The sequence below is a fragment of the Protopterus annectens genome, chromosome 7.part0 (assembly GCF_019279795.1).
Source record: "Protopterus annectens isolate FY-2018-M chromosome 7.part0, PAN1.0, whole genome shotgun sequence".
NCBI lineage: Eukaryota > Metazoa > Chordata > Ceratodontiformes > Protopteridae > Protopterus > Protopterus annectens.
Window position 1 is genome coordinate 1,875,171,603 of NC_056739.1, and position 23,608 is coordinate 1,875,195,210.

Genomic DNA, 23,608 nt, shown 5'->3' on the forward strand with positions numbered 1-23,608 from the left:
TTCATGAAATAATCACATAATTTTGGATTTCGACCAGTGTTTATTACGCAGGATTTTCTTTACATAAAATCTGTGTCATACATTCAGAATTTTTCCCTTACTATCTGCAGAATATGAACAGCTCTTCCCTCCACCTGAACCTCCAGTTTTATTACTATCTGCATTTTCCTTTACCATCTTACACAGCTCCAGGGGCCCTCCTGTGCAACATGTCCATCACCCCGTGCCAAAGACTTCCTGGGGAAGGGGTAAAATGGATCATGTCATGATTGTTGCATGTTTGTTGTTAGTGATGCCTCTTTTCGACCTGCACCCTGATGCTGCCTTTAACCCTTGATCCTGGGGAATGATAGCCTGCCTGTACGTTCAATGCCTAATGAAGCAATGAACAAACTGATATACTCATCCTAACACTTTTTCTCATGCAGACACTCCATCTCATCATCAGAAATGTCCACCTCCATAGTGGTAGTAGGCACTGAACTGCATGGGCTTTGAATCCTGACTATCAGCTAAATTCCTGCCTCATTGATGCCTGCAGTTTGTTGCTCCTCATGGCCTGTGCTTCACTTGTTGGCTCAGATCCACCTTCTCCCTACTGGCTCCTTTCTCCATTCCTCCTCTAATCTCACCTTCAGGTGTTTCACCCAAACACCCAAAGAAATTCTCTTAAGACACCAATAATTTCTGATGAAATTCTCTTAGTCATAAATAAACTGAAACCAGGAAAAGCCAGATGGCCCTGACGGATATGTAGAGGAATTTTATAAATCCTTTAAGCAACTGTTAGCCCCTCTTTTACTTAAAGATTATAATTATATAATACAATTTGGCGTTTCTGATCTATACATAATTCTAAAACAATTTTTATACAAAAGCCCAATACTAATAACCTCAGCCCCAATGATTATCGACCAATTGCTCTAATTAATCTCGATGTAAAAATCCTATCATTAATACTTGCTTGCAGACTTAAAATACTGCCTCACCTTATATCTCCCAACAATTGGGGTTCATGAATAATAGGCATGTTTGGGATAATACGCTGACCATAGAAGCTATAACCAACATGACAGTGAATGACAAATCCCCCAAATATGCACTCTCTGTACACGCTCAAAAAGCTTTTGATAGGATCAACTTACACTTTCTTTTCAAGATTATGAAGCATTTTGCCTTTCCTGATGAATATATAAATATGGTCAGAACCCTATATAATAAGGCAACTACCACACTAAATATAACTAAAAAGAATTCCAACCCAATCCAAATAACTAAAGGTACAAGGCAGTGTTGTCCGCTTTCACCTTACTTGTTCAACCTTTATTTAGAAGTCCTTCTCCTGAATTAAGTCAAAAAACATTCCCGCATTCTGTCTATATCTCTCAAGTTCTATTGAAATACACTGCCTTTGCTGATGATTTTAATATTTACTTTGAATTTCCCTGGATGGACCTAGAAAAGATTTTAAGCACCATTGATAAGTTCATTAATCTCAAATCATGCCATAAATCCAAACAAATCAATAATATACCCACTGAATCCCCTAGGACACAACAAATTCTTCATATCAGAAACAAAGATGAAAGTAAATTATTCACTCAAATATTTGGGTATTACTTTTACCCCCCCCAACAGGAAGTAATTAAAAATAATCTTTATAAAATGTGGTCCAAAGTCATGGAAGGTCTTACAAGACGGAAAAACCTAAATTTTTCACTACTTTCTAGGACAGCAGTTATAAAAATGAACATCCTCCCTAAAATTCTTTTTCTTTTTTATGCCATCAACCAGCATATTCCAAACAGTTTCTTCTTGAAAATGGAAACTACATTAGACAAAATTATCTGGTACCCCAAGAACACTAGGATCAGTTGCTCCAGACTAACCCTCCCCAAAGAGAAAGGAGGCCTGAGCCTTCCTGATTTTCAAACATATTATGATATAATAAATGCCAGTCGTATTATACGCATAATTAATTGTGTACCTTCATATAAAGTTTGGCAACCCCTTTGGATAAAAATCTATCATTATCACCTCATTGCATCCAAGCTGAACCCAAAAGTCATCACTTTCCTTAATAGTAAAACTCTTAAAGACTTTAAGATTCATCCTGCATTAGTGAAAAATACTTTATGTTTTCAAAAGCTCATAACATCCCTAAATGTAAAGAACTCCTTAATTATGGCTCAACCAATTCACTTAAATCCCAATTTCAGGTTAAACAACAATATGTTAAATCTAGACAAATTCCCACTCATCAAGAACTGTATGATTTGGGACTTTTATAAAATCAATGACCTGCCATTTGAATCTATTATAACATCTTTAGCAGTCAATAAAAAATATTACATAATTTACATAATTGTTAAACAAATATTATACCTAGTAACTCTGTTTACAGATAAGGTCAAAGTAACACCATTAGATTTACAACTTTATCAACAAATAACAGCTCTGCTTATGTTAAGGACTAAAATGTTATCATACACTTATAGTTTAATGACAAAAATAAAACATCAAGACAATATCCTTCATTCCAAGTATTGGGAGAGCCAAAACAGGGAATTAACTGTTGACCAAAAGCATGCGGCAATTGACATAACTCTAAAACTAACCCCTTTCAAAAAATGAATTTATACTCAGATTATGATAAATAATTATGCTTATCATATGCCTCTGTTTTTGAGTAAAATGAGTCCCAATATTTCACCTCTCTGCCCCACTTGCTCTAACTCAATAGCCAACACTTTACACATATTCTGGTCCTGCAAAAACATCTACAGACTGTGGTGTTTTTTGAGAGCACAACTCGAGAAAATGGGCTACATGAAATCCACCCTTTCATGGGAAATGGCAATTTTTAATATTTTTCCCAGCTCCTATAACTATGAGTCCAAACATATCATTGTAACTCTGTGCGCTATACTCAAAACCTATATAGCACTCAGTTGTCTAGATAGAACAAAAAGATCTTGGAAAGAGTTTAAAACCATTGCTACTAAATATTAAGTACAATAAGTCAAAAGAAAATAAAGTATTTCCAGAAATATTGGGAAAGCCTCGTAGAAGCACTTAGCTAGGCCCTTATCTATCTATCACATTTTTCTCTCTTCATTTAAAAGTCTCCTACTTAATACTTTATATCAACTGCCTTAACTTTATCAGATGAGGATTGTAAATATCCAACCAATTTCCCAAGGGATATGCAAAGTATGTAGGAGCACATCTTCTGACTTTACTGGTATAACTAATACCTAGTGACCTTCTGTAGGACATCTTCTTGTATATAGTGTATATAGTTAACTAAATAGGCCAAGACATATGGTTGCATCCTTTTTGTGAGATAATTTAATATGTATATCATTACCCTTACAAAAACATGTGATTGGTTCTTTTTTTTTTTTTGACTAGCCTTTAAGTCATTAGCACAAGAATTGTATTCTTTTATTGAGTAATTTCAAGCATTGCCTTATATGATCTTATATTTAACCCTAATTTTATAGCACTGCAATACATATGTCTTGATGTTTTTAATTTCCTGTATTTGATAGCATGTAACTAATTTTAGTTGAAAGCCAAATTTTTATCTGTATCTCTATTGTATATTGGAAATTATAATAAAAATTATATTGAAAAAAAATAGATAATACTATAAGGAGATAAATGGAATGAAAGGCACACATTATAGATAATCAGAAAATAAAAGAGACAACTTGCCAGATATGCTGAGTATAAGCAATAAAAGTGCCACGGATGGAAAAAGGAATGGGTTCATATATGAGGATTGGTAAGGGGAAAGAAAATAGATGTCAATTTTTAATGAGGAAAGTAGATGTACTGTGCCTAATTAAAAGAGTGAAAATAGCATGGAATTGTGTGAGAGAATGGTTGGAAATAGCATTTATAGAAGAAACAAAACTAATCCTAAGAGACATATGGAAACTGATAACCAAGGGTAAAGTTAAACATATAAGAAAAGGGAGAAAAGAGGGAGTGGTATGTTGTATAAGAAAGAGTTAAGGGTATAAAAATAGGACGAGGCTAAGAGTAGAAATGAAAGGGTAATCATGTGGAGAGGCAAGACTTGAAGGAATACAAGGATGACTGGCAATGTGCATGCCTTAAGCAAATAATGGAATGCAGCTTTGTGTAATTCTTTAATAACAGGAAATAGTAGAATTGGTTCTAAATATGGAACTACACAGAGGAGATTTAAATTAACCTAGACTGAAGAAGATGAAGAAAAAAAAAGAAATAAGTTAAAAGGGAGGTGGCTAAGCAAATATAACAGGAATTAGTAACAGAAATGGAGAAAGGAAGTTGAATAAACATACAGAGAGACAAATACAGAGGAAAAGCAATATGCATTCTGCAGTAAGGAAAGGGATTCAAGTAGCAGATTAAACTATGAGACAATGGAAGGCTGTAAAAAAAGAAAACCCAGACAATGGAGAGCATAATGCCAGTCCATGCATCAGTAATGATAGTATCTTCTGAAAAATTGTTCAGGAAAAGTAGCTGACATTGAAAGGATGAAATGGAGTAGAGATCTGATGAGAGGAGGAAATACTACATAAGTGAGATGAAAAATGAGGAGGACAGTGAAGAAATAGTTGTGGGTAGTGAAGTATGATCATGACAGGAGATGGGGGGGTGATGCAGGAAGCGGTGAGGTAAAGGAGGCAGAATCTGAGGGATATGGAGAATATAGGCAATTATGTGCAATGTGATAGTTGGTAGGTGATGAAAAAGAAATGGAGTAGCTAAGACTACAGGAACCTAAAATGAGGGATGCAATAGGGACAAAGAAGACTAGAGAAGCATAAGCAGGGGTGCTAAGGAGGAAGCAACATTGATGGAGAAAATAAGCAAGAACAAAAGAGGTTGTTGTCTTGGAGAAAAGTGACAAGAGAACAATAACTGATAAAAAGTCTGTATGGAAAACATGGTATGGGGGATGAACACAAGTGGTGAGGGATGAATTATCAAGTTTTTTGAACAACTGTAAGCCGCGACTCAGGTAGGGAAAAATCAAATAATATGGGTGAAAATTGGAGAGAATGATGAAAAATTAGAGGAATATCCTGAGCGATGATATTACATAAGATAAGGTAAGCTAACAAATAAGTATAATAAAATAAGTGAAAGCAAATGGTAAGATACATTTTATAAAGAATATTACAAAAGAATGTCAGATAAAGGGAAGCTGACAACATCAAAACTGAAAACTTTTGTTCCCCAAGTAATATTTAGAACTGCTTGACCTAGGGGAATGAGGACCTATATGATGATTCAAAGTGGATGCAAACAAAATAAAGGTATAATACTGTTACACTATTACTATAATGCTCTCATAAGTGGGAAGTTAGGTTTCTCAAAAGATGAATAGCAGCTGAGAGCTGGTATTTGCTACTGGCCATCAAGGACAAGTGTGAGAAAGAAGGGAGGGTAGAGAGAAGGTGGTGATGATCAACATCAAAATAAAAAAGAATTTGATTCTATGGAATGGACTCTTTATTAGAAGGAACAGAAAAGAGATAGGTATACTGTACATGATAAGCATCTAAGTAGATTAGGATAATGTGTAACACCCATGATTACTTTTATTGGGGGGGGGGTTAAGATAAAACGAACAAGGACTGTTCACATACATAATTTCTGTTGTAAGCACTGATTGAAGAGCTTGAAAGAAGGTTCCATTATAATCCAGACAGACTTGAAAAGAAAGGGGAGAGGCATAATACAACATTTTTATGTCTATTTATATCTTAATTGCAGAGTGCATAGATAACATAATAAAGGTAAACCTGACACCCTTTTCAATGATTTACAAAAGGCACAAACCTGGAATTCAAAAACTGTTCGAGTGAGACTAAGGGGAGGTATGGTAAAAAATTTAATGGGGGAAGGACATAAACAGAAAGGAGTAAAATATCTGCGTATAAATGCTTGGAAATAACAGAAAATGTGAGGGAGGAAGTAGAACAAAAATTATTGAAGCAAGGAGGTCAGAAGAAATAAGAACCTGAGAAGACAGGGTGAAAAGCTAACACCATTGCAGAGATGGTAAATATGGTTAAGTTGATGGTAAATCCCAAAGTGGGATATGTCCTTAAACACATACCTATGGTGGGCAATGAGAAGATAATACTTGTGACAGATTAATTCATATGTTAAAAGAAAACATCAAAAATAGCAGCCCAAAAGATCCATATTAGGACAAGAGATGGAGAATGGAAAGCCCCACCATTTAAAGGATGATGTCATTGCCTGCAGTGACTGACAACTGCTGAGGGGAAATAAAGATCATTTAGACTGAATCAAAATGACAGTGGAGATGAGGATGAAGGAGGATGAAATAAAATAAAGAAAATCACCTCACAGATTGTGTTAACCAGAATGAACAAGATGGAGTGAATATAATTTATGAAGTGAAAACATAACCAAGAGGGGAGTTAAGTGAAGGTAAAGAATGGAAATATGAAAAATGGAGGAAAGAGAGCATACAGATGGAAACTCAGGTGGCAATTATGGTGGAACATATAATGTGAAGTGATAGAAATGCTGTAACATTAAATGTGAATAAAAATAAAGATGTCAGAGAAAGAAAGGGGCAGGTGGATGAGAAGGAGAGGCACAGAAGAAATTAAAGGAGTATTGCACAAGTCTGGCAATGAGAAAAAAATGGGAAGACTGATGGGAAGAAAGGAAACGGAATAATATGCAAACTTATAACTACAACGGAGAACAGTGGAAAGTCATAAATGAATGAAACAAAGGTAAAAAGAAGATTGTGAATGCAAGAGAACTTTAAGAAATGAAATGGATGGAAACCATCCTTAGAGTCCTACAGTGAGTGTAACATCAGTATGCGTGAATGCTACACAGATGGTTCTGTACACCAAAGAAACGGTGGAAGTAAAAAAAAAGGAAAGCAAACAGATGTTAGACAAATGGAAATGAAGAAACAGGAATGATGCTAATGTTCTCAGAATTGAAATGGGCAGAAGAAGATATCTAAGCAACCAGTTGGAGAATGAGAAAAAATACAGAGAATAACAATCAAGTGGAAAAGACAGATACATTTGACAAGCCTGGTCAAATGCAAATATACATATATATATATATATATATATATATATATATATATATATATGTATATATAAAGGAATACTGATTTTACTTGTGGGAGTATTTTAAAAATACATATCTGTACTAGCATACAGAAGGATGCAGAGCAAGCATGGAACACATTAAAATTGCAATAGCTACGCTAGGGATAAATATTAGAGAAAGAGAAAGGCAAGGAGAGAAGACAGGATGGCACGGCAGAGAAAAAGAGTAAAAGACAAAACAAATTATGTGACGTCAGAATGAAAATACAAAGATTTTGACTTACTGCATAGTAAAAAAAGTTGTTTGCTTGCGTTTTTGACTGTATTAGCCAATGCATGTACACCTATTGGACTGCAGGTGTTTACATACATAATATGAACATTTTAGGATAATTCCATTTAAAACTACTATGAAAATTGTTGACCAAGAAATAATTCCAAACCTAAGCAGGGAAACTTCAAATTAATAATAAAATATGTGATACTTAGACTGGGCTTTGATTCAGAATACAATATAACATCTTTCCCAAATTACAAAGCACTGACTTTACATCAGGACAAAGTGAAGTTAGCCAGTGATTCAAAATTAATAACTTATTCAACTCATCGTTTAAAACTCTTGGGCCAGAAGATATTGTATGTGAATAGAAGAAGAAAGTCACTGCATACACATCAAATAAAGTGCCTTCAATTTTGAGGTAATACATGTCAGAAGCTTGGCTTCATGAAAATAATTCACAGTGTGAATATGCATTTAAAAAAATGGTCAAAATGAGCACAATGATAATTTGCTTAAAGAGCACAGCATATTTTGTTTTATTTTTATTTTTATTGTCAGTTCATCATGTGTTCAGGCAGTTCCAGGACTATTATCAGTAGTGCATCTTCCATGGAACATTCTAGTAACTTTTAGAGGTACAAATGATTGAAAGCTAAAGTGAAAGGAACCTTTGTGTGCTACTTACAGACTGAATCTAACAAATGGATAAACAATACAGATACTGTTGATCAAGCAGAAAACAATCTATTTTCATAGCTCTGCAACAGGTTAATAAAAATCACAAAAAGTCTTGTCTACTGCATAAGTGATGTGTTCCATGCCAGGGGTAAAGCATTTCACAGTATTTTCTTGCTGAGCAAAGTTCAAACGTGTATACTTTAATTAATTTACAGAAAGATACCGACTTTTAGATTTTTATTTTGGATTCTTTCATCATGCCATTGCTTAAGACAGCTATTTTGCAAATAATCAAAGTTCTTAATGGCTTTATCGTTAGTCCAGATTTGAGTGTGAACTGGCTAGTAAAGTGCATGATATGAGACTGATTGAATTATTAATATTTATAAAGAAAAAAACTGGCCAAGATAAAAAAAATTGGAATTAAAAAACTGTGATAAATGTGTTAAACTGAAATGAGGCACTTATCTAAAAACAAAAATGCAACTGTCCCATTCTACAGATAGTGAAATTCTGAGGTTTTGTGTTTAAAGCAGTATGATTAAACTTTATTCTGTATATCTCAACAATGAATGCATAGAGATCTTGAGTAATTGAGGAATAGTGAATAAGAAAAGAAGTCTGAAATGCCTAAGCAGTTATTGACAGGAATACCTCGTTGACTAGGGAAGTTAACGACAATTTAATGCTTTTGAATGTATCATTAAGGGGATGTCATTATTTATGAATATAGTTTCTTTAGAATATCAGGGCTTTTACCACTTTTATCTTACATGCTAAATGCATACTTAGGATAATTTGGAGGAATTCTTGAAGGTACTGCCTTGTGTACACCTCCATGTACAAGTCATGTACTTTTTTGCAATTCAGCATCTGCCCTAACACAGTCCTTCACTGTGCATATACTAATTAGCCATGAGCTGTTTCCCACGGAACTTCCTCCAGGAAGGCACCAAATGATTCAAGATATAGCTTGCCTGTGTAAATCAGCACAATGGGCTCCACCACATTGCAGTACTGAAGATGGCCACTAGGCCATGTTCTACTACCTAACATGATTGTGGTATGGGGATCAACGATGGGGACAGCCAATAAATACCAAGGACACGTTTAAATTCATTGCATTAATGGAACATGCAGCACTATAAGGATCAGGGTTGGGGAAAAACACCGTACACTAGTGAAAACATTTCAATTAATTTCCCTACTGCACCAGTGAACTATGGGTATCAGGGGTGTAGGGAACACTAGACCCAGGGGAATCATTTAATTTCATTGCATTAATGCACCATTAGCACTATGGCTATCATGGTGGAGGAGCATTTAACTTCAGTGCCTTAATGGTATTGGTGTAATTACAGGGATCGCAGGTGAGGGAAAACAAAGAACACCATGGAAACATTTAACTGCATTGCATTAACAGCAATAGTACAGCAGCACAACAGGAACCAAAGGGTGGGTGGGTGGGGAGACTCTGGTCACCATGGAAACATTTAACTGCATTGCATTAACAGCAATAGTACAGCAGCACAACAGGAACCAAAGGGTGGGTGGGTGGGGAGACCCTGGACACCATGGAAACATTTAACTGCATTGCATTAACAGCAATAGTACAGCAGCACAACAGGAACCAAAGGGTGGGTGGGTGGGGAGACCCTGGACACCATGGAAACATTTAACTGCATTGCATTAACAGCAATAGTACAGCAGCACAACAGGAACCAAAGGGTGGGTGGGTGGGGAGACCCTGGACACCATGGAAACATTTAACTGCATTGCATTAACAGCAATAGTACAGCAGCACAACAGGAACCAAAGGGTGGGTGGGTGGGGAGACTCCGGTCACCATGGAAATATTTAACTGCATTACCTTAATGGCAGTGGCTGCACTTCAGGGATAGGAGGTGGGGGAACATGAGACACCACAGTAATATTTAACTTAATTGATTTAGCGGTACTAGCAACATTATGGGAAACACTTAACTTCATTGCCTTAATGCATTAGAAACACTATGCGTATTGGGGGGCAGAAGGCACAGGGGAATCAATTAACTTTAGTGACTTAATGGCACCAGCAGAACTATGGGGATTGGAGGGTAGACACAAAACAGCAGGGATATTCCAAGGCAATGTGGCATAATGGCAACTTATTTAGGGTGGGAATCATTAAAATGTGATAGTAACTTTACCTATTTTTTAATTTGCCAATATAGATATATATATTAAGTACAGTGCACTACAGAAAAGCAGTGGCTACATATAGATGCTTGGCTTTCTAACCTTAGGTCAAAGCATATTACTTTGATCTAAAAATTAATAGCAAGGAGCTCTTCCAACATGTATATCTGCAATGTCAGCAAATAAAAAAAACAAGACACATCTTTACATTGGAAAATAGCTCTGTGCTGCATGAGCAGGACTGTGGTTGATCTTAAGTAATTGTAGCAGCACTTTGGCAACTTCTCAGGAGTGTAGTGGTACTCTGAATTGACTAATTGTTTTAGGCTGGCTAGTGGAAACATTTTTACAGAACTTTTGTGATCCTACCCTATTTTATATCATGATTAAAACGATTTATTTATTGTTTGGTTGAGGGTGATTATTTCATGTGACCACATTATTTATTTAATTATCTATTTTTGTCACGTAAGTGTAAGTCATATTTTAGGGAGTCATTGATAGAGTGTGCAAGTATAAGATCTTCTTTCCTCACGGTACTAATCATGGCGCTGTCTTTACATTAACATGTATTTCAGCTTTCCATTTGCTGATATTTTAAAATTTCAGTGATGTATGTCTTTGAAAGCTGTCTGTTTGATTATCTTTTGATCACAGTAATATGCTTTGATCTAAAGTTAGGAAGCCACCGAATACATTAAAAATATAAGCTATTTATGTTAGTATATATATATATATATATATATATATATATATATATATATATATATATATATATATATATATATATATGGGTCTACCTTTCAACATCGAAAGCCAACAATATCAAGGACCAAATTATCAGGATGAAAGCTTCAAAACTTCAATTCAGTGAACGACTGGATCAGCAAATCCATTCCCATAGTAATTACCTGTTGGCCAACAAGGTGGACTTTGCCCTTTTCCTAACTGTAGTGTGATCTTCGAGTTGCTATATTTAGTTGGGGAGGAGCAGTTGGGGATGGCATTGTTTCATTTTCATTAGTTGTTGTATGAGTAGTTACTTACCCTGGGAATGCATTTGATGATCCAATCATTCATTAAAGTGACATTTTGATGCTTTCCTCTTGATGATTAGGTCTTTGACATTGTGGGCTTTTGATATTTCCAGGTAGACCCATATCTCTTTTTCTCTGTGTGTGTGTATATATATATATATATATATATATATATATATATATATATATATATATATATATAGAGATAGATATATATAGGGTCTACTTTGACCCATCGAAATTTAATTTAACGAAATGTAAAATGGTGAGCTGTTTTTTGAGAAAGCGCACTTTTGCCGAAATTCATTTTCATGAAAAACAAATTAAACAAAAAAAAACAAAATATAAAAAAACACAACACTAACCATATTTTTGCAGGGGGCAGCCCCCACACCCCCGCTACTTTTATATTCTCACTCCGAGATCGCACTACAGTGGGGAAAAGGGAATATTGCCTTATATCCACTCTGCAATGATCTAAGCAACAGCCCCCATTGCTGCTCGCTTAGGTGCCTTTTCGCAAAAGTACATTTCTGCAAAAATGCACTTTCGTGAAATACAGCTTGCCTAATCACGTTTCGCTGAAACTAATTTCATTGGGTCAAGGTAGACCCATATATATATATATATATATATATATATATATATATATATGTATGTATGTTTATTTCCGTTATACTTAATGTACTTAAAAATATGACAAATAAAATTAGTAAACATTAGCATTCGTTTTTTCAAGGAAATAATCAACAGGCTACATGATGTATAAAAGGAATCTAATAATTTTTCACAGTGACTGAGCATTTTATTCATGAATAGTGCAAATTTATATCTCAAACAGATATCAAATGTAATCAATTTTGTCCATTGGATAGTGTTAAAACATGTAATGTTGAATCCCTAAGCTATATAATCTCAAGCAGGAAATGAAGATGAAAACATAGAAAGTTAGATAAAATTAGAGTTACCTAGTGTTAACACACGCACAGGCTTGCATGCAACCACCCAATATACGCTCAAGGCACTCACACTTGAATACAGCTTTGAGCAATCTTGCTGTCCACGTTCAGTGGTACTTTTCATTTTCTTCACTGTAGTGTGACTGTGCAGTTGGTCTGTATAATTCTACAGGTGTGAAGGAGAAAAGGTTTACATCGGTATGGATTTGTAAGGGGTCTTGCCCCTGCAATATATATATATATATATATATATATATATATATATATATATATATATATTTGTGTGTTTATGTTTTTATGGTAGATAGTATGCATATATATGTATACATAAATACAGAAGCAGGGTTTACTATGATTAATCATCATATGTCATTTCTTTGACAGCAGATTAATCTAAACTGAAACATGTAAAGCCTCAGTATGACACAGTCACAAAACCATGACTCTCATAAGGCAGCAAAACACTACAAGACTTGCATTCTTTTGTCGTGTGGAAGTTACACTGTGACCCCAGCTTTGAGTGCATCTCTGTATATTACTCCTTCATGACAGCGCAATGTAGGAACGGAGGTTTAAAGTGAAAAACAATAGTAAAACTCACTTCTCCCTCTTCTCTGTTTCTACATTTCAGCCACTACACAACCAAAGTAGTCCACTCAAACAAATCATTGACTACAGAACTTTGCAAATTTCATAACTCAAATAAGACTGTGACAGTTAACAGAGTTTTCATAGATATGAATTTGTGTACGTTTATGAATGTATCACTGATAGGATGGCATTTAATAGAAACTAACTGGTAAAAAGCTCATTTAATCGAATGCTCATTTGGTTGAAACTCATTTAGTAGAAAATTCTGTTGTTACCCAGACAAGAAGATGCATACAGAAATTAATTTACTACAAGATCTTGAATGAAAAAAACATTACGTACAAAGAAATTAGACATAACTGTTTGAAAAAGAAGTGCTTGAATATAAATTTTAAAAAGATGAAATAAATTCACTTTTTGTTGAGAGACTGCTCCCTGAACCCCAGCCACTTATATATACCATCTCCAAGATCACACTACAGTAGAGAAAAGATCAAGTTCTCAATGCCTCCTGTACTACAATTTCACACTTGAAAACAGACAGTTTCTGATCTTACAGTTTTTCATTGCTTTTGGTGGAACAAATGGACCATGAAAACATCAAACACATGCGTAGAAATATGTGACTGTGTTTTCCTGGGTGATGAATATGGTGATCAGTGTTATCTATAGATGATCGCTGCACATGTAATTTCTATATGGGAGTTAGCAGTGATTTGCTGTGTGTAGTCTTTTTCCCCCATGGCTGTGTAACAGTGTTTTTTTGTATATTTTATTAAGGTATATGAAGGAGAACCTCTCCGCATTGGTGCGCAGTGAGTTCTGGCACTCTGTCGAAACACTTTTTATGGTTGCTTCAGCTGTAAGCAATTTTCTGATAAATGCAATCAAACAGCATGAGTTATATATGTGAGAGAGAGGAAGAGAGGGATCGAGAGGAAAAGAGGAGTTTGTTTCAGTTTGGGGACTTGGGTCTCTTGCAGTCTGTCCCTCATCTATGACGTTTTATATGGTCTAAAATATACAATTTGTTACAATATTCCTGGCTGCATGCCAACTATAAAAGCATAAACCATGTCTGGCTTCATTTTCTACAAGTACTTAGATTTAGACTTTGTAATAAACTGTTGTCTTATTTCCTGTATTCTGATCCTACTGCCACAGCCATTTTAATTACATGTTGCTCAATAAAGCAGTATCAGGTTCTTCTAGCTGTGGTTTCAGTATCTATTTTATAGTCAATAAAACAGATTTTGTTCATCTGGCTGTATTATGGAGATAGTGTTGTGTAGCTATGAGTAACTGCCATTTTGTTGCACTTTTTGATTCAGTTAGTCTATGCATTGCATAGTATGTGAATCTTTCACCACTCTTTTCAGTCCACTTCTGGAAAGAAGCAGTTGTCCACAGATGACATTATTTACTTAACTGAATTAATCCTACTGAGTGAAGGAGCAGGGAAGCAGACTTACCAGTACAATCCTAGGGATTTTGTTTTTTGTTTAAATAACTAATCAAGCTAATGAATAATTGTGTTAAATTGGAGTGTGCTTAAATTACCCAAGGGGGGGGGGGCAGTGCCCAAGAAGAATACTGTGCAGATATAGAGGATGACATACACAGTATCCATATAAGCTACAATGGATATATACTAATTTATCTACTAACTGTCTAATCAAAAAAGTGAAAAAAAATAATTAGTATGTAATTTCATAAGTGGTCAGCCATAATATTTTATTATTGAACATTTGAAATATTTAACCATTTGGAATGAGTTGAGATTCTAAATAAAATGTTGTCCATGTTTATTATACTATTACATTATAGGTAGTAAAACTATTAGCACTCCATTCACATTTTATTTAAGTTGTGGGATCTGTGTTAATTTTGCATCATTAGTTTTGAATCACATATTCTCTGAAAAAAAAGAACAGTGATGTATTTTTTGATTTACTTAAGTGCCTAACACAAACAAAAATAAATACTCAAAAGTATGTGTATCCACAGTTAATATGCATCTCTTAAGCAGTCTTAACTATTTCATACTTCTTACAACTGCAACTTTCTGATTTTCAGAAAAATTGTGAACTCGGGGCTGCGTATCATTCTACCAAGAGCCTTTGCCAAAAACCTAGATCTACGATACATGTAAGTGATAAAATCCCTGAAAAGGTAACATAATTATTTTTCTTCATAAAAACTTTGTGATTTATATGACTGCAAGTTAATCTGAGAGAGTGTCAAAACTTAATGTTTGCATAAGCATACATGCATAACTAAGAAGTTTGCATGGTCTTTTTACTGTCAGCTGCAGAGCTTGTTTAAAGCAATTTTCTCTTAAACAATGCATTTCTCAAATAGGCCCAACTCTGTAATAGAATATACTGCATATTAAATCTATGCCATCTGCCCAGAATGCTATATTAGTTTTTTATTGTGAAGTGTACCTACAAAATATTCCAAATTACGCAGGAATATAGACTTCTGACTCAGTACCTTCAATGCTTTTGTGAGACTTAATGTGGCCATCTGCATGAGGAATATATTTCTTCTACATGGTACTACATTACTTTTAAGACTAGAATCATACAGAATGAATTTGGCGTGGTTCCACATTATTTTCTTTCATTTCATGATAACAGTGTATCATAAATGTCTGGTGCTGCTAAGCAGACAGACAAGACATTTATTGTGGAAGAAGACTGAAATAGTATCTTTGAAAATAATAAAGTCAGTGTCTGTTAATCTCATGGTGTGTTGAGAGGCTGCTTACCTTCTATGGTATCTGTCAGTATATTGCATTGAGGTGGACATATAAGGTTACTTGACACAAACAAGTAAGAGTCTTTAAATGTGAAGGTGGTATTGCCTGAACAATAGCAGTAAGAATGGAGATTTTACTTGATGCTGTTAGTATAAAAGAAAAAAAATGCAATTACAGGGCAGTGAAGAAGTATTCACAGATGAACTGGCTGAATGTTAGAAAAGTAATAAGAAGTTTGGAGGAAGTGAACTTTGAATTGCGGCACCTATTAGAAACTTAAAATGATTGGTGTTGCTGAATTTCTAGAATCTCATGCATTGATTGTTGCATGTTAAGCAGAAGGTGGTTGAAGTGTGAAATAGAATAAAAGAGTTAATTATTCCTTTATTACAGTCACTATGGTTATAATCTATTTGCTGTGCCTTACTTCGGATTGCTCTCCTGCTAGCTTGCACAGTTCATGTTTTAAATATAACAGCATGTGGAACCAAAGTGACCTCATGGAATTACATTCAAATCTGGATTTAGTTCAGTCTTGGTGTTTATGCATTTGGTATTCTCAGATCTTTATTAAAGACTTGGGCAGCAGCTGCAAAATGTATGATAACTTCACATCTCTGGCAGTTTATTACGTCCCATAATTACCTACTTGCAATTTGCAACTCCTTAAATGGTTGCAAGTTAGCAACTTTTTTCTTATCTGCTTTATAACAAAGAGTGATGCCCGTTTTGTCCCCAACCTGTATCAATTGGAAACCTTTTTTATTGTTTTTTGCCCTCTGAGGTCAAAGAAACTTATTTTGCCATTTAGCAATACTGTCCTCCATGAAGGGATCATTAGAAATATTTATTTTAGATGTGAACATGATTTATAAGTCTACAGACATGGATTCTACTTTTTTCATTAAACTGTAATAATCATTTGAAATACCACCTTACTCAAATATGCAAGAATTATTTCATTTTGTTTTGCCACAACTGATGAGGTCAGTTTAATCTCTAAATCTAAATCTCACCTGATCCTCATCTTGTTCTTTATAAACAAAAAACAAAAAAAAAACTGCATTGTCATAAAACGTTCATTTGCAGAGTTTTACAAAAGCACTGTTTACCACCTGTTTCTCATAACCGGTAGCTGGATTTCACTGTATATTAGTCATTTAAATATTCTATAATTAAGCATTTTGATTAACATATTTCATGATTCTAACTTTATTGAATGTCTGTGCATACTGTTAGTCACATCTCTATTTTGTGTTTTCCTCAAATTTAGACTGCAATAAAAGGTTTAAAATTTTACAATTTGTGAAAGTATCCCTTAATGTAGACAGCCACTCTTAGGTATGCCATTGTGTAAATTTTACAATTTTAACCAATTATTCTAACATCTTTGACACCATGAGTGTGTGTTAAGGGTACATTCAACATTTTTGGTGCACCTAAGTTTGATTATTTAATTCTGGAATTTTATTCAAGTTTGGTTGCTCACTATAGATTATAATGGCATGCATTAGTTTATTTTAAGTATACAAGTCTTTCTCTAAAGTACAGTACACCAGAGACAGTTCATGTAATCTTCTCATCAATCTCAGAGTAAGTATAATAAAGCAAGAGGCTATGACAAAGGACAAAGCAATGCACGCACTATACCATAGGTTATTTTTCACCTCCTTTAGCCAAATTAATTTTGCTCCAGCAATCGGGCATGGTTCTTGTACAAGCAAGATGATCTTCTTAACAAATTGCTGCATAGCTGCTGAGTCAGCATTATGTCAATTTACTTACAGAGCAAGCGCTCCAAAACATCTGCTGATTACCTATTACTGAAATATAAGATAGTCCAAGTATAAGCATATGCATTTAGTGCAGAAACAAAGCAAATGGTATGAGAAATAATAGTTAAAACACATTAACACATTTTGAAATGCCTAGCTATGCCACTGAGCCATTGCTAAGTAATTTTCATGGCCTCATGATACAACTGGAGAATTCACAAGGTCACTTATCCACTGAAACAATGCAGGTGCAAACATTTAAAAAATGATGAGTCACCATTATTATTATTGCTATTGTTACTATACTAAAATATAATAAAGAATGCAGCTTTCATCTTAAACATGATTAAAAATGTTGCATGAGCTTTTTTATCAGTTTTCATATTTATTGCTCTAATAAGGCAATAATATGTGACTTCCTATTACTGTTACTTAGGATTTTAGTACAATGGAAAGATACTACCATTTAAAGTGTCCATCTTTGTTTAATGTTTGATGTGTGCCTTAGATATACAACATTACATACAGAATGTGTATTATATGCATAGCTATATAATTACATAATTAGCTTTGTATTTTGTGGGCTAGTTTTTATATCTGATTCCTACTTGTTACATACCACAGAGTAATTAGACCACAGATTGGAAGGGTAAGTGGTATTAATGAATCATTCAACTACTGTACCCTCAGTTGTATCAGATAACAATTAATGCAGCATTTTTACACGGCTGTTGTCTTGTATAATGCATTAGATTGCAATACTGTGGTTTACTTTGAAATATGTATGCTTCTTGGGAGCACTTTCTCATAATGATGAACTTAAATTATCAAGACATTTATGGTTATATTTTCTTAATGCTGGATGCATTAAAGCATTTCTTATGTGGTAATCGTCCTTTATAGAGTATTACAGTTTCTGGAATGATTAGTGCAAAGATAGCATATATGTGATACACAGAAGAAAAAAAAAAATCAACTTCCAGATTACATAACTATTAGGATCATACACTTAAGGTGGAATGGAATACTAGAAACTTTACGGACGTGTTCGTGTTCAAGAATTTCATAGTGGAAGCTGTCTCATCATATCATAAGCATCATTTAACAGATTCTCTAACTAGCTTATTCTTCATTATATTGTGTGATCAGACAAGTACACTCACATACAGAGCAGCATTATGACTCATTGTTAGGGTCTGCATCTCACACTACAGGGTTTTGGATTCAGTCCTAGATTCTGGATATTAGATGTGGGGTATGGATATTTTTTGAGTATTTAACTGTTTTCACTGACTAATCTGTTTTCCCTCACATTGTTCAAACATATTTTGCTTGATACCCTACATTAAGCTGTCAGTTTATATTGCATTTGACCTTGTTATTATGGCATGTGTCATTACTATTAGAGCCCCCGAGACAGAATCAGCACTATGTATCTGTTTGTAGCCTGCTCACCTAGAGGCCGTACAGTGATGGTAATAAATATAAGCAGTACATTATATGCAAGCAGACATGGATCTTCACCTTTTAAAATGTATTAATCAGTATGTTTTTGTGACTTATAGCAATTTAACTCAGAAGGTTAAGGCTATAAGCTGTAAAAGGTTTCATCCTGTAGTCCTGCTTTTGACTTCCTCAGTTTACATTTGCAAACTGCATGACTTTGAGCAAGAGATTTTACTGGATAGAGTAACCTATTCTCCCCTGAGAATGTGGGTGATCTTGTACATGTGTAACTCCCCGGGTGGTTCGTGAAAATGTGGACATGGCATGGATTTCACTAGCATGACTGTTGTATCTTTCGGCTTTTCCCGGTTAGGGGTCACCACAGCGGAACTCCGGTCCGCTAATGATTGGCAGTAGATTTTTACATACTGGCTTGCCAGGCCTGATGCACAACCTTCAACGAAGGTATGCCTATTCATGCATGTCTCCACACAGAAGACACTTTAGATGAGAATCAAACAGGACAATGTCTTACTGGGAGGCCAACACTACCGCAGCACCACCACCGCAGCTCCAGGCAGGAGTGTCATACTCAAATGATGCCTGTGCAGATCTGACAGTGACATCATGCATGCAATTTACCATTTTTCTCAATGCAGTGTAATCTCAGAGTTAGTATATTTAATTTGCAAAAATGTCAAAACCAAAAAACAGTATGTAACTGTAGTGCCCCCTTGAGCTAAGTGCTGTATACCCAATGAAGATTCATGTAATCAGTAAACACATCAGCGTGAATATTCAGGGTTTAGGTGGGACTTGCTACTGCACACCCGGGTAGGTACTCATTCACATAATTGCCAAAATGTGAGCTTGTGTTCAATGGGCTTACCTGACTAACACATAATAAACAAAATCTGTTTTCCTCTCAGCAACGTTCCCTATTATAACATTAGAAAATTATTAACTAATGTTTTTTTTTTTTTCCTGTAATATGGATTTTCATTTTGTGAAGAATCCCTTAAATGGTTTACAGACACATAATCAGTAACTCACTTGTTGGAAAAAAAAATAGTTTACTTTTATGGCACTGAATATTTTTACTAGGTGCTATTTCCACTATGGTTGATGACCACAAGGCATGTCCTAATGGGCTTCTGCCCCTTCATTACCCAGTGATGGGAAATTTATAGATGCAGCCATAAGGCTGTCTTCTGCTCTTGCAAGCCTTCCTACAATGAGGACATTTCTCTGGTTTAACCCCAACCCCTTACGCAGGAGAATGAGCTACTACTGTCACTGTGGGCGTTCCTCTCTCTATGGTGTACACTCCTGTACCATACTAATGAAGGTTACTGCCAGCTGATAGTTTGGTGAGCTAAACACCCTTCCCAGGATTCACATCACAATGCCAGCCTCCTCCAGGGGATTGCAGTTTAATGCATCCTAATCTGTTCCATCCTATCCCTCTGGATGAGTATGAGCAGCCTACCTTGCCAGCTCCATTAAGCTTCAAGATGTTTATCAAATTCAGGACATTAAAGCTATAGTCTAGACTTTACCCTTCAAAATAATGGATCTAGGTATGATATTGCTAGTATAAAATAAGGTAACATTAATCCAAATAACACTAGAATAAATAAAACAGTCACACAATAATACCAGTGTATAGTTGTTAAAGAGTCTGTGCAAAACACACAGCAGAAAGTAAAATGGTACTTGCCTGTGCTGTAACTCTCATACACACAATAATGAGTTAAATTCAGTTTCAATTAAATAATTCTTCCTTCTGGTATAAATCAGTTTTAATACATGACAGCAATGGAGGCAACCTCCTCGGTATGATATAAGTGAAACATCACAAAAATGAAAACCGCCAGCTACTCTACACTCCAGAATGAGCAGGGCAAAGCCTATTAAACCGATTGCAGGCCCTAAAACATTTTGTTTTTCTTATTGTGTTAAATTAATAGATAATAAATGTATGCATGCTTTTGTAATGTGTTTGTTATTTTGTTATTTACATTTATATACTGAAGCCTTTTTTTCAGGGCAGACCCACTGTGGTATTTGTACATACTAAGGTTAATTCGGTAAGGACACCAGGTCAGGTAGATGGGCCTCTGGTTTAATGTCTCTTCCAAAAGATGGCACATCGAGAGTACAGCACCCCCTAATGCTACACTGTAATGTCAGTAATTTAAGCTGTACAGACACTTCACATTTTAGCCAATTTCAAACTCACAGAGACACCACTGGAAATGAAGTAATGCTTTTAGTACCTGGATAAATTATATGAGCAACTCAGGGCACTTTAGTATCATGAAATGCTTGTATATTAACCAAGTTCAATTAAAGATCCACATTGCTACCTGCATCCTAGTGACATGTAAGCAAAATGAATCATGAAATCTTTCTATGATTTTATTTTAAAAACATCACTATTTCTCTACATTAAAATTGTCATTTAAACAAGGTTGTTTATATGTAACTAATATGATGATTAGAAATGAACTTTTACTTGTAAGTATGTAAACATCACCACTCTGAATTCCAGCATTTCAGTTTGAGCATTACTACTTTATCAGCATATCTGGAATGTTTTAGCACTAATTTAGCCAGTCAAATCTGACTTCAGAAAAATACACTGACGTTGGTTTTATTAATTGATGTGAAGCTGGATAAAAAAAGGTCCGCAACTGCAAGTTACTTTATAAAATATGCATTCTGTGTCATGAGTGATTAAATGTTCAATAAAATATTCTATTAACATCCACAGATGTAAAAGTCTAATTTTGCAAATATGCTTACATGAAGTATAGCTGTTCCATGAATTGTAACTTATTGGAGGCATAAAGCAAACATTTGTCCTTAAATATATTTTATTTTGAGATATGTTTGCTTTAACCTGGAAGTTTTGCATTATCTGGCTCAACAGAAGGTCACCAGAGCAGACATTTGTGTTATAGAGTTAAATAAAAAAGTTCAGTTTTCAAAACATTCTAGTGAGACTTAAAAATTGTATAATTTCTCTAGAATATGGCCCACTGGCAGTGAAAAACACAGATAACCTATAATTTATTTATTCATGTGCTGCATAAACTGAGATCTAGATATAACGTTCTGTATGATCTTTCACAAAATAAGTGCACAGTAGTTCCTCATTAGAAAATCAAATGTTACAAAGTACAGCAAAGTACATGCATTCTTCAGCTTTATAGTTTAGGTATCCTTTAAGTAGAGTTTTGACTTCAAATGCTATAATCCAACAAACAATCGAAAGTCCGCTGTTCCTATTCATTATTTTGTGTTTGTAACCCTGCTCATAGGAATATCTGAAGAACTGTAATGTATATCTTAGCTGCATAGAAAGTAAACTTCATATCGTTTTTAGAGAACTATCAACCAAATATATTTCTGAATAAATTACAGTAGAACACAGAATAGCCTATGTACTGCAGCAGCAGCATTAAAGAAGGTATAGGTTCTTAGATTAGTAGTAGGCTGACTGTCCTTGCAAAATATTTTTAAGCCTAGCCAATTATCCCTTGTTAGGCTCAAACCTTGCACTTGGTGTTTGCAAGGCAAACACCTTAACCATTAGGCCACCCTCCCAACCACAAAACAGAATGCATCAACTGCATTACGTGTCTGCCTTTTTATCATGTCTGACAGAAGTGTGTTGTCATTCTAGTCTAATCTTTCCATAAAATAGTGTCTTTTATGGGAAATAAAACATTAAATATGTGTACTTTTACTTTTGATGTTCATGCCCTTCTTACTTTCTTGACATGAAGAGAGTGATCAGATGGTGCCCTTCTTTGTGCAAAAGCACTTCTGCCCTTAGTAAAATAATGACTGCAGATAAAAAATAGATAAATAAATACATAAATATTAATGAAACCACTGCAACAGAATGCTTGAAATACTTATTTCATATTCCCAATATGCTCTAACTAAAGAAATGAGTGGTTCCAATTGTTACACGGCAGCATTATTTTAAAGATGTCTCTTAAAACAGTACATGCTTCTTACATTGCAGTGTATGCCCCCACCTCCCTTTGACATATCTATTTTTTCTTCATGGGTACAAGCATAATATCTATTGAATGGAGAAAAGTTGTGTCTATATTACTATTTAAAATTGTGATGTTATTCTATTTACCTCAAGAATGTTAATTACTCCGAATTATAGGATTAAATTGCCACACATGGTGACCTAATTGACAGAGGGCATGTACTTGTGTGTGGCAAGCACACTAAATAATTGTTTTATTATTATTATTATTATTATTATTATTTGAAATTAATGCCCCAAAGTGGGGGAGAAATGCCCCAAATTATAGACAGATTTTAAAAATTGCATTCATAAGTTTAAAAGTTACTAGAATAACAGGAATAATGTTTTTTTTCATTAGATGAACTTTAAGAAGGATTAGAAGTCTGAAATTCAAATTGATTGGCTTTATTTAGTGAATTCAGTCCTCAAATATTTACCAGAAAACCACAATTTTTATGAGTAGCAGAATAAAGATATGAGGTACAGATCTTGACATTTTATTAAATTCTGGACAGCTGTGATGTGCTATGCTGGAGGAGCACAGTGACAACTGCCAGCAGTACTATAGTATTGATGTGGGCATGAGAGGTGAATAAGGTAGGCTTATGCTTTGTTATCAGGCTGTCAGTTGTGAGAGATAACATCTCCCATTGATGAAGATGAATAGCTGTGCCATGACTGTTGGTGATGTCCACTGTGGTGACCTGTACTCTTATGGCTCTATG

The 23,608-nt window shown here is 34.8% G+C and overlaps 1 protein-coding gene across 3 annotated transcripts in view; it reads left to right on the forward strand.

The window, feature by feature from the left end:
- NTRK3 (neurotrophic receptor tyrosine kinase 3) overlaps positions 1–23,608 on the forward strand; it is a 3,522,805-nt gene that overhangs the window by 649,568 nt on the left and 2,849,629 nt on the right. For all 3 annotated transcript variants that reach the window (XM_044078359.1, XM_044078358.1, XM_044078360.1), the window contains exon 4: positions 14,918–14,989. In XM_044078359.1, the coding sequence (XP_043934294.1) occupies positions 14,918–14,989 (72 nt within the window). The remainder of the gene's footprint in view (positions 1–14,917; positions 14,990–23,608) is intronic.